This window comes from Oculina patagonica, chromosome 13, assembly GCF_052425735.1.
Source record: "Oculina patagonica isolate OP01 chromosome 13, crgOcupat, whole genome shotgun sequence".
NCBI lineage: Eukaryota > Metazoa > Cnidaria > Anthozoa > Scleractinia > Oculinidae > Oculina > Oculina patagonica.
The window spans coordinates 1,904,738-1,917,286 of NC_135770.1; the positions used below are offsets into that span (position 1 = coordinate 1,904,738).

General features: G+C 39.1%; 2 protein-coding genes across 2 annotated transcripts; both read right to left on the reverse strand.

Moving 5' to 3' along the window:
* Positions 1-1,077: 1,077 nt before the first annotated feature.
* On the reverse strand, positions 1,078-2,040 carry LOC144635662 (trace amine-associated receptor 6-like). The gene has a single exon (XM_078494745.1). It carries the CDS (start codon positions 2,038-2,040, stop codon positions 1,078-1,080), a length of 963 nt encoding a protein of 320 aa, XP_078350871.1.
* A 4,792-nt stretch (positions 2,041-6,832) lies between these two features.
* Positions 6,833-7,798, reverse strand: LOC144635664 (cannabinoid receptor 2-like). Its single transcript, XM_078494747.1, has one exon. It carries the CDS (start codon positions 7,796-7,798, stop codon positions 6,833-6,835), a length of 966 nt encoding a protein of 321 aa, XP_078350873.1.
* Positions 7,799-12,549: the final 4,751 nt, after the last annotated feature.

Sequence of the window (12,549 nt, forward strand, 5' to 3'; positions counted from 1 at the left end):
ACTGACGGTAACGTTGATTAATTATAACGAAATATTTAGAAGGGCATAAAAATTCGCGTCGTTAATTTCCGCAAGAACTATTTTTTCGCGGGTCTTTAATTTCGCGATTTTTTGACAATCGCGAAGAATAAGTCCCGGGAAAATAAGTACAAGGTAAATTCGCGTGTTAGATAATATTTCCGTGACATCCAATTATTTTGAGTTCCAGTTTTTCTTTAAGATTAAATACTCTCATTTCCACTTATAAATACAACCAACAACATATTTTTTAGGGATAAACAATTGGCATAATGGGAAAGATTTATGCGCTTTGAAGGAAAACCAGAGATAATTACTTAACTAATTGCGAGAATGAAACACGGTTCGCATATTCCAATTCTAATAGATTTAACCAATAAAAAAAATTAAGTTCTACAACAACTTAAAATTTCAACTGATTTTAACCGCCGACCGGTTATTTCAGTTGGTAGAGCGCCGGATTGTCGTGCGGTGGGTCTCGCACCTACACTCAGGGTCTTAAAAACAATTGAGTAGAACGTGCTGCCTTTGCAATGACATCTGCAAATGGTTTGATATTCTAGTCTTCTCGGATAAGGGCGATAAACCGTAGGCTCCGTCTCCTGCATCTTCAGTGTTATGGTCAACAGGGGACGTTAAAGAACCCACACACTTATCGCAAAGAGTAGGGCACGAAGTTCCCGGTGTTGTGGTCTGGCCTATTTACAAGCTAAGTATCCATGGGTTGGATGGTGGGACGAGATCATATACATGGACTGATAGCGGCTGCCAAATGCGCCTGATATGCTGATGTCCGATCTCGTCCCGTAACTCTAATTGTGAAGCGCATTGAGCTTTGTAAATGCTTTGTAAATGTTCTATACAAAAACAATTATCATTCATTATCATAAATGAACAAAAAACAAATAAATAAATAAATAAATAAATAAATAAATAAATAAATAAAAATAAATAAAAAAACTTTTTACAGGGTAACTTCGTATCTGGAAATTGCTCGCCAGATAGTTTCAAAGCTCACTCCAAAAAATAAAATTCTCAACAAGGTATGTGAGAAAGAAATTATGTTCTCACTGTTGTGGCCTCATCCATTGTCCAAGCAACTCGCCTCGATGTTTCCATTTGATGTGGATCTTGTGCTATCGGGTTGACTCTGCCGCTGCGCCTGTTGATCTTGATCGGAAAACTGCCACCACCATTTCTCTGAATTTTCTGAAATAACTTTCGAACGTTGCGCCGAAATTTCGAGAATTTGTAAAAGTAGATGAAGGGATTGATGCACGAATTAAAACAGGAAGCAGCGGAGCACCAAAAGACCACCGTTAAAATGTCTTCATCGGTTTTCAGGGTTGATGAAAACGCTGGAAACAGGATTATCGGCAGCCAACATACAAGTGTTGTTATCAACACCAGTCCTACACCTTTAGTGGCTTTTTCTGTTAGGTGGTGTCGATTTGAAAACGTTGGCATGGACTGCTCAATGATCCGTCGAGTTTGCTTTCTGGCCTCCTTATAAATGATGCCGTAGAGGACAGGAACAGCTATGATTATTATGGTGGTGTAAACGTAAACAAGAACTTTTGCGCCAAAATTGTTACTTAAGTTTAATATCCCTGTTGCAAGTGCTACCACCCATGAAACTGAGATCAGCAGTGCAACGTTTGTCTCATTCATCCAGGTGATGTACTTAAATGGAAAATATATGGCCACAAACCGATCGAAGCTCACAGCCAATAATCCATTCAACGAGGCGGTCATTAAACTAAAACCAAAGAACCACATGCTTATCAGGAAGGACCGGGTTTGGTCGGGGCAGTTGAAGCGAATAACCAGCAACGGTTGGTAAACTGCACAGAGAAGGAAATCTGCCACAGATAAACTAACCAGGAACAAACTGGTTCCTTCTATATCTCGAACAGAGATAAACATCAGGGACGAAATAATCACCAAGAAATTAGCACAGCTACCAATTACCAATGACAAGCAGTTGAAGACGGTGAAGAAAACATTTTCCCAAGCAGCCATGGCGAGGTTGGTTTTGTGTGAAAAAAAGACTGCGTATTTTTGTTCTTGCTGTCGACCGTAATCTTTTAGCATATTGATAACTATTTCCCTTATTTTCATATATTCTATTATCATAAATGGAAGTTGTCCATTTCTAGGTATTATCTCAAGGTTTGTCAAGTAGTACAATTAATCAGGAAATCTTGCACACTTCAACGACGTTAATTTCTTTCGTTAATTTCGCATTTAAATAATTTTTTTATTGTGGCAACAAATTCAATCAATCAATTTAAAACAATCGACTAATGAGGTTTTCTTTTAAAAACTAGATTTTTTAAAACCATTTTGCAAGCCGTTTACTGCTGCACTCAAACACAGGATTTTAAATTTGTTTCCAAATTATTTTATATATTATATAATTTTCAAAGGTTTCTGTTAGGAAATGTAGTTTAGACTTAGTTTGGTAGCCTGTTTTTCAGCCTTCTCCTCTAGTCGCTATCTCTCTCGGTGGTTAGCGACACCAAAGGAAACTGAAAACTGAAAACTTTGACTAAAGACGTGTATCTGCGCGTAGTGAGCATTCACCAATGTATACCATCGGCTATGCGAGTAATTCAGTTTATTCAAAACTGAGCAATTAGACAGCAGTGCAAATGTGTGGACGATCTCCTTCTATTTTATTACATTAATGGCAGTCGATGAACACAACAGCGTTAATTACACTGTTAATTGCTCTGTAACACGGTTTTTGGCGCGTTCAACTGCTTATGCTCTAGCGACGAAAAAGAGAAAGACGAAATCGCTTGTTAAAATTAAAGTAAATGCATTAGGCTGGTGATGTTCACTTAGAAAAAATGAATAAAATAATAGATAAACTCCACGCAAACTCGTTAGAAAAATCGTTTAAGGTTAACGAATTGAAATAAGTTTCCTTGAAATTTCCTTGGTCACTTTCCAGCATTCACTACCATACAGTAGAACCGATAGCACATTGCTCTTAAAAATCCTGAGCTTGGTTTGTATGGTGAGTTTGGTTGATCTCCAAACTGGATTGAGGAGTCCAAAGGCCTGGTTTGCCTTAGATAGTCGGGTCGATACATTCTTCCCACTGTTGCCATCAGTAGAGACTTTGCTTCCCAGGTACCGGTAGGTGAACTTATTCACTTTCTCTAATTGCTGATTGTTGATTGTAACCAGATTAATGTTTGTGGTGTTAAGTTTCATCAGTTTTGTCTTCCTAACATTGATGTTCAAGCCAAATTGATATGCAAGTGAGGTGAGATAGCCCTGAACTTCTCTTGGATGTCATTATGGCGGTTCGATAGCAGGCCAATACCGTCTGCAAAATCCAGATCTTCAAGCGTCGTGGTAAGTGTCCATTGGATCCCTCTCTTCTTGTCAGCTGTTGTTCTCCTCATGAGCCAGTCCATGACCAGGAGGAAGAGGAATGGAGATAAGATGCATCCTTGTTTAACCCCTGTCTCAACTCTGAAGCTGTCGGTCAGATGTTGCCCGCATACCACTTTACACTGAAAGTCTTTGTGTAACATCCTGACGATGTTAACAATCTTCTAAGGAAAACCATAGCTTCGAAGAATGATCCGATTGAAGCTATCAAAAGCCTTTTTAAAGTCAATGAACAGCACGTCGAGGTTGCTGTTCCATTCTATGGATTGCTCAAGGACAGTTCAAGGATTTGTCTGAGGGCAAAGATCTGATCTATGCATCATCTCCCTTTTGGAAACCGGCCTGTTCGTTTCTGATATTTTCTTTCACAGCCGCAGAAATCCTATTAAGCAGAATACGACAGAAGACTTTGCTGGGAATAGAAAAGAGCGTGACGCCCCTCCATTTCCCGCAGTCGCTAAGATCTCCTTTTTTCGGTGGTGGTATAATAAGCCCTGTTTTTCAATCCTCTGGTATTTGTTCCGTATGTGACACAAAAACCTGGCAGTTGCTTCACCACCGGCCTTCAACATTTCTGCACACACTCCATCCTCTCCTGGTGCCTTCCCGCATTTCAACTTCTTGATTGCTTGTTTCACCTCTTCCACTGTGATGGGGTCTGTAGATATGTCGATGTCGTCCTCCCTTTCTGGTATGTCTGATGTTTGTAGTGGTGCTGGTCTGTTGAGGGTTGTCTCAAAGTGCTCTTTCCACCTGCTGATTTTCTCACTTTTCCCCTTGATTAACCTGCCATCGACAGTTTTTACTGGCTTATCTTGGCTGGTTCCATAGCCTCCTCTCATTTTCTTGGCAGTTTTGTACAGAGTCCTGATGTCATTATTCTCTGCTGCTGTCTTAGCTTCCATGGCCAACGCATCGATATAATGCCGCTTATCAGTTCTGCAACTCCGCTTCACTTCTTTGTCTTTTGCTAAGTACTCCATGGAGAGGTGTTTCTTGAGGCGAGGGGACACGGCACTCAATAGTCTCCTTTTGCTTTTCACTCTTCAATCTTTGTCCAAGTTGCATCCCTGATCCAATCCTCTTTCCTTCTTTTCCGATATCCAAAAATTTCTTGGCTTGTCTCTGCCACTGCCGTGTAAAGGCATGGATCGTCACCTCTGCGCTATCCTGTAGGACGCTAAATCTATTCTTTAGTGAAATTACAAACTTCTTTTTCACTTCAGGGTTGCAAAAACCTGGTAGTAGCAAAGCGCTTTTTTCTGCCGGCACCGTGTCTGACCTTCCTAAGTTTCAGGGTCAGATGATGGTCGCTTCCAACATCAGCTGCTCTTCTAACGCGGACATCATTGAGAGAGCGCCTCCATCTGTTGTTAATAATGATGTGGTCAATCTGACTTTCCGTTGACCCATCTGGAGATTTCCAAGTCAGCTTGTGGATGGTTTTATGCTGAAATAGAGTACCACCCACTGCAAGACAATTCGATTCGCAGAAGTCGCATAATCTTTCTCCATAATTGTCATTCATAGCTAAAGCCCCATGTCTGCTCATTTGAAAAGTCTTTGCACGTAATATTTCTTTTGATCTTATCTAATTTCTTGTTCCATATGAAACTAAAACTAGACTTCTTAATTCTGGAAGTGTCGTTTGGGCTGATGTCAAGCATGGATGCTAAATAAACAATTTGTGTGTAATTCCCAGGGGTTTGACAATAAGGCACTTGTCGAAGAGCGAGAGTTTGCATCCTCTCCATAAATCTAGTTTGATGTTCAGATTGTCAATTTAAAAATGATTTTAAGAAATCTAGTGTTTTAAGAAAGCCTTATCAGCCAATTATTTTGTCATTGAGTGAATAATTTGTTGCTTATGAAGGGGCAGGTTCCTGTCAACATCGACAGGCGGAGAGTTGACTTGCTGTTACATCTCCCACTGAAAAAGACACCAGTGAGACCGGCAAATGGTCCACTCAGGAGAGCCGTCAACTTATGAGCGGTCAGAAATGTGGACTTTGTGTTGTGTTTGGCCGGGACCACCACTCATGCCCTGGCCCTCAGTGTCTACATACGGGAGAGGTCCGTTAGCGTTACATGGGACCTGGGTCGGAAATCCAAGTGACGTCATCCCGAAAACTGCGTTAAAAGCCTACGACAGGGCTTTGACTGGGCTTTAAGCGCTCAGCTTATTCGGTTAATTTATGCACTCCTTTTTTAAATGAGAACGTTTAGGCTGAGATTGACCAAAATTTTTAAATATGACAAGAACATACATGATGGAGTGAGGCTTAGAGAAGAAAAAGTCATGAAAAAAAACTCCTCAGCTCATAAGAACATTCATCCTCGACTCCCTCGCAGCACGACATCAGACGTCCTTGTGTAAAACTAAATCCACAAAATGTTATTATCACAGAGTTTATGTGCAAAAACCTACTGCTTCTATTCCCAGCGTATTAATTAATTATTATCCTGTTCAGAAACGGTAGGGTAGACTATATTGGTAAAATTTTGGAATTAATTCATAAACTGAATTGGCGAATTTTAAGCTTAAAAACACTTGACTCGATTTTGTTGCTGAAAACTTTCGACGTCTATATTGCTGAAAAAAAAATAACAAGAAAGCGTGGTGGTACAAGCGGCGGAATATCGCAAAAAAATTAACACTTTTTGTGAATTTTTTTCATATCAAAAACACCTGGCTTCTCTTCATTATGCATTTGAAAACTTACTGTCTTTTTCTTTTACATCTTAACAAATGAATGTCAGCCAAATTGGGGGAAATTGAGAACAAAAATAGGCTTCATTCGACTCAGTTCCGATTTAATGAAAGGAAAAATTCACAAATTCCCTGACACCTTTCAAGAAAAATTGGAGTACACTTGCATCCCAAATTTACAGTACTTTAAACAAGCTGATTTGTTATGAAAGCAGGGTAAATTCGCTTGTTAAATAAAATTTCCCGTGACATCAAATATTTTGTCTTCCAGTTTTACTTTAAGATTTAATATTCTCATTTCCACTTTTAATTATAACCAATATCATTATATTTTTCAGGGATAAACGATTGAAAAGGTTAAAGATTTATGCGTGTAGAATGAAAACCAGAGATAATTAATTCAGTAATTGCGAGAATGAAACAACGTTCGCATATTCTTGTTTTAATAATAATAATAATAATAATGGATTTAAACAATACAAACAAAAATTAAGTTATACATCAACTTAAAATGTCAACGAAATAAATAAACAAATTAAATAAATAAAACCTTTACACAGGGTAATTAATTCAGTTTTCACAGCAACTACTTCAGCGCACGTGCATCGTTGTATCTGGGAATTGCTCGCCAGACAGTTTCAAAGCTCACTCCAAAGAATAAAATTCTCAACAACGCATGAGAAAAATAGTTTATGTTCACACTGTTGTGGCCTCATCCATTGTCCAAGCAACTCGCCTCGATGTTTCCATTTGATGTGGATCTTGTGCCATCGGGTTGATTCTGCCGCTGCGCCTGTTGACCTTGATCGGAAAACAGCCGCCAAAACATCTCCGAATTTTCTGAAATAACTTTCGAACGTTGCGCCGAAATTTCGAGAACTTGTAAAAGTAGATAAAGGGATTGATGCACGAGTTGACACATGAAGCAGTGAGGCACCACGATACCGCCTTGAAAATTGCTTCATCGGTTTTCAGGGTTGCTGAAAACGCTGGAAACAGGATCATTGGCAACCAACATACAAGTGTTGTTATCAACACCAGTCCTATCCCTCTTGTGGCTCTATCTGTCAGGTGGTGTCGATTTGGAAACTGCATCGTCGCTGGCATGGACTGATCATTGATGCGTCGAGTTTGCTTCCTGGACTCCTTATAAATGACGCCATAGAGGATAGGAACAACCACGATTATTATGGTGGTGTACAAGTGAGAAATGACTTTTGCGCCAAAATTGCCACTTAAGTTTAATATCCCTATTACAACTGCTACCACCCATGAAACTGAAATTAGCAGTACAACGTTTGTCTCATTCATCCAGCTGATGTACTTAAATGGCAAATATATGGCCACAAAGCGATCGGAGCTCACAGCCAGTAATCCATTCAAAGAGGCGGTGAATAAACTATAACCAAGGAACGACATGCTTAGCCGGTGAAACTGGGTTTGGTCGGGGTGGTTGAAGCGAATAATCAGCATCGGTTGGTAAACTGCACAAAGAAGGAAATCGGCCACAGATAAACTAACCAGGAACAAACTGGCCCCTTCTATATCTCGAATAGAGATAAACATCAGGGACGAAACAATCACCAAGAAATTTGCACAACTACCAATAACCAACGACAAGCAGTTGAAGACAGTGAAGAAAACAGTTTCCAAAGCAGCCATGGCGAGGTTGGTTCTTGCGAGAATGAAAACGCGTATTTCTGCTATTGCTGTCGCCCGAAATCATTTAACAAAATTGTTATTTCTCTTATGTTCATATATTCTATTATTGTAAAAAGGAAGTTGTCCATTTATTGGTCAGTATTATCTCAAGGTTTGTCAAGTAGCACAATTAGTCAGGAAATCTTACACCCTTCAACGACGTAACTTCCGTTTTGCGGAATATATGTGAAGGAAGCAATTAAAATGCAGTTTCATAGTGGCAACAAATTATTCACTAAATGACAAAATAATCGACTTATGAGGTTTCCTTGAAACACTAGATTTTTAAAAACCATTTTGAAATCTGTTTACTGCTGCGCCCAAAACATGGACTGCTGCACTCAAAACAAAGGATTCTGTTTAATTTGTTTCCAAAACATTAATATATTATATTATTATCATCGGTCTCTGTTAGGAAATTTTAGTTTGGTAGCCTGTATTTTCTCGACGGTTAGCGAAACCAAAGGAAACGGCTTAAATTTAGGCTAAATTGACTGAAGACGCATATGCGAGCGTTGTGAGCATTCACCAATGTATACCATCTGCTATGCGAGTCATTCAGTTTTTTCAAAACTAAGTAATTAGACGGCAGTGCAATTAACCCTTTGACTCCTACACCGGCCTAAACCGACCGCAAAGGATCGGGGCATTTGTCCCGCTTGTGACGTCATCACCTTTTACCCAGAAAGGCGACATCTATGCTCGAATTGTGAAGCAGAAGAAGACCTTTCCAACGATAACTAAACCAGCGCGATTAGATTAATGGAACTTGAAATATGCACCAAAACGCTTCAAAATTTTAGCGAAAAACTCAGAGGAAAATTGCCTCTTTCCACCCTTTGCTTGTCCATGGTAAGTAGTTCCTGCCTCCTTTACGCTTTTGCGGAAATTCTTCTACTAAAAAGAAGCCTGCTAGAAGGCCAAACACTGCATCAAAAAGAAAGGAAGAAGAAGAAAAGGAAAAGCGAAAAAAAAAAAATAACAAAAAACGAAAAGCCTAAAGTGGTAGGATGGTTTATCGTCCAAAACTTTGATTTGTGCGCATGCTCGAGCTAAAAAGTTGTTTAACGTGATTCTGGTGAGAAATAAGCATGCATTTTGTGTTTTGAGGGCCGATTTCAGTGATTTGGAGCTATTTTAGCTTATAATAGACCTTAAAAGGTCAAAAACACCTAAAAAATGCGTTTTTTTGGAAAATATCCAGGAGTCAAAGGGTTAAGCACGTGGCCAAATTTTTCCAAAGATGAGCACTTTGGTCACAAACACGGACAATCTATCCTATCCAAGCTAGAAACCATCAAAAAAAAGCACGAAAGAGGGATTTTTGGTTTTTAAGTTAAGCGGGCGGTCTTCATTAATCATCTATTTTATCACTTTCATGCCAATCGATGAACACCCTTGAATGCTAAATCGGATGCTTAAACCATTACATTGTTTTTGGCGCGTTCAGCTGCTTATGCTTTAGCGACAAAACAAGAGAGTAAGACAAGATCGCGCGTTGAGATCAAAAGAACATTGATGCGGCATTTGATGGTCACTTAAAAACAGTAATGAAAAATAAAACACTCACACACACTCAAACTCGTAAGAAGAATCGTTCAAGTTTAACAAATAGAAGCGAATTATTTTTCATTCGTCTATCGTACCCATACCATCCTGATAGAAATGAGTGGACGCAAAAGTTTCAGAAGTGTGGCAGCTCTCTTGGTGGGGGTCCATCTTAACTACAGATCTAGAGCAGTTGCTAAGGACTTTCTCAAGATGGTTTTTGGTGGCAAGCTATTTTGAAGCGTTCGGCAATGCTTAACAGTAAATTTTCGGTGGGGAGGACAACTGCATTGAAAAAATTGATATTGCATGAGCTTAACTAGTGCCAGTCCCAAACCGCGCGCTAGAATTTGAAATCCCTAACACTTTTGAGAGAAAAGTAAAGTTCCGATTTTTTTCAAAGAATTAGAGATAACATATCTTTCTTCATAATCCTTCGTATTGAATTACCATTTACGGTAAGAAAGGAACACTACTGAAGAAAGTCCAAAAATACGAGTCTTTATTACGCCATAACTTTAATAATCATGCGAATTTCCTAAAAAAACATACATACATACATACATACATACTTTATTTAACATACGAAGCATTAAGCACATGGACGTTCTTTATCTGTTGACGCTAATTTTAATTCTTACATTTAAACGCCCTTTCAGTTTTAGGGTTTTTTCTATTCTGGTCACGTGACTTGTCAAATTTGGCCGTGTTTTGGAACTTTTGAAGGACTCTTCAATATAACTAAGTTGTCCAAAAATCACATCCATAGGAGGTTCGGTTTCCAAAATTTGACAGTCAGAAATCTTTCTTAGCAACAAATTGGTGCTTAAGAAGGACCCCCCTTAACCTTGTAACTCTACTGGTCCTCTAGTGTAGCAGTTGCTAATGTTTTGGGGCTAGGGGCATTGTTCCTCTTGTTAATTCTCTCGAAGGGTAGCGAGTCATTCATATGAGACCTTGTGGAAGCTACTAACCGACTCAAAAGATCCTGCCTTTCAATCCTGTTGATCCATTCCCCTCAGGATACGGCCGTGAGACGTTATGAGACTTGTCCCAGACTTCTTCTCGTTTCTGAAGTGGTCAATTAATCACGATAACAAATTAAATGGCAGTTCATTTTCGCAGCTAGGCAATTGTCCTTTTTAGCGAATTTTTTCTCAACTTTTCCCAGAAAAACGCACGGATCACGAAACCTAAAATCTGAATATATATCCGATCTAATGAATCCATTCATAAGATCAAATCTTTATAAAAAAAATAATTATGCGGGTCGTTTCTCTATGTCCTATAGGAAAGTAATGTACGTTTGACGTCAAGAAAAGCAGCTAATCGAATACATTAACCCATTAGCAGTTTGTATCATCTTGTTCTTGCACATGGAGAACCATCTTTTCGTTTGGTATTTTTAATAACGAATACACACAGTGTCAGTATCTGTTAACATCACGCGTCAAATTTTTCGTGCTCGTGGGAATAACAATGAAATAACTCATTTCTGTTCGTTAACCTTAATTATGCTAAGCCCGGATTATTCCGGGATTTGGAGGAATGGCCATTCAACCACTTGTGACGTCAGCAAATTTTGGCTAATGCGCATGTGCTAAAGTAAAATATTGTACATTTTTAAATTAATCTTGATCAAAATCTTACTTCAATGTGAGAAAGTGCATTTCTGGCAAAGTTTAGAGAAATTTAGTACCGTAGCGTGTTTTTGGAGTAATTTCAGAATATTTTAATATTCTGAAAGGGTTAACATCTAATGATTCATCTTACGAGTTTCTGTGGGTTTATTTATTAGGTCCTGATTAGGTCCACTGTTTTTTAAACCGACCAACACGTATAGTGTTTTGATGTTGCGGATCGTGCGATCACCAAATGCTTCAAAAGACAATAACACAATACCCAAACCACGGCAAAACAGCTAACAAACAATAGTTTCTGCAACACCAAAATATACCCCGAAACATCTGTCGAATTTATGTCCTTTTGATCAATCCCCAGAGGGGGTACTCGAGAATTTTTTATACAGAGCATCTCCGCCCCGAGGTCTAAACCCTTACCCTTCCATATACATTTTTCGACAGAAAAGGTTAACCTTTCGTATACCATCTAAAGGAAAAATGTTACTCCTTTCATATACCAACAGAACGGATACTGCTTCCCTTTCCTATTTTTTCACTTGAATAACCACTTAAAATTCTTAAATAAATCGACTGTTAGGTGGGTCTGTTTGAGATATTTTGAAAGCCGTCCTTTTACTTGCTTGCGTATATATAAACCTTTGCCTATAAGTCATTTTTTAGTACCTAAATTTAAGTTTCCCTAACTTTTGTATACTCAAACTTGTGAAATCCCTACCCCTTATATACCTACAACCTGAAAATGCCGGGACCCCTTTCGGGCGGAGCCTCCCAGTATAGTCCATTATAGGGAGTACCAGCCGCCCTGGATGCAATCTTGACTACCCTCTTGGGTCGTGATCATCGCAAAAGCATAAGCAACTTCAGTGGCGGATCTAGACCTTCAGATAAGGGGAGGGAGGGCATCATCCAGACCCCACAATAAGGAGAAGGGGGGGGGGGGGCTCTCGAAAAAAATTTTCTTGGTCCTATGGGCCTCTATTTGTTCTAAAAACAAGGTGGGGGCCGGGCCCCTCGGGCCCCACCCCTAGATCCGCCACTGAACTTTATGTTTTAAGAATGGTGTACGTGCTGCTGTTTAATTTGAGCGACAGAATTGGAATACAAGCGTGCAATTAACGCTTTTATATTCATAGATTGGCACGAATGTGATAAAATAGCTGGTGAACGAGAGTTTGTTTTCTACTTCACGACAATTTGAACACCGTGTAATTAATTGCTGTAGCTTTCGAATAAAAAAATATATATTGATAAATACACGTTTTCAGTCAAAGCTGTTGATTGCATGAAATATTATTTGCAAAGAAATTTTTCAGGAGCCCATGGTTTCGTGCAAGAGTAAACTCCTTTCAAATACGATTTCAAGAACACGTCATTAGCTAAGCTGTATTGTGGGGGCATTTATTGTCTTGGAAGATTAATCTTTGTTACACTAAACAACATTATTTTTGCTTCCTCTTCTTGTTTCCTATCTTTGCTTTCCCTCAAATTTGCTAATTTGCTTATGAAAGAAGGTGTCCTGAC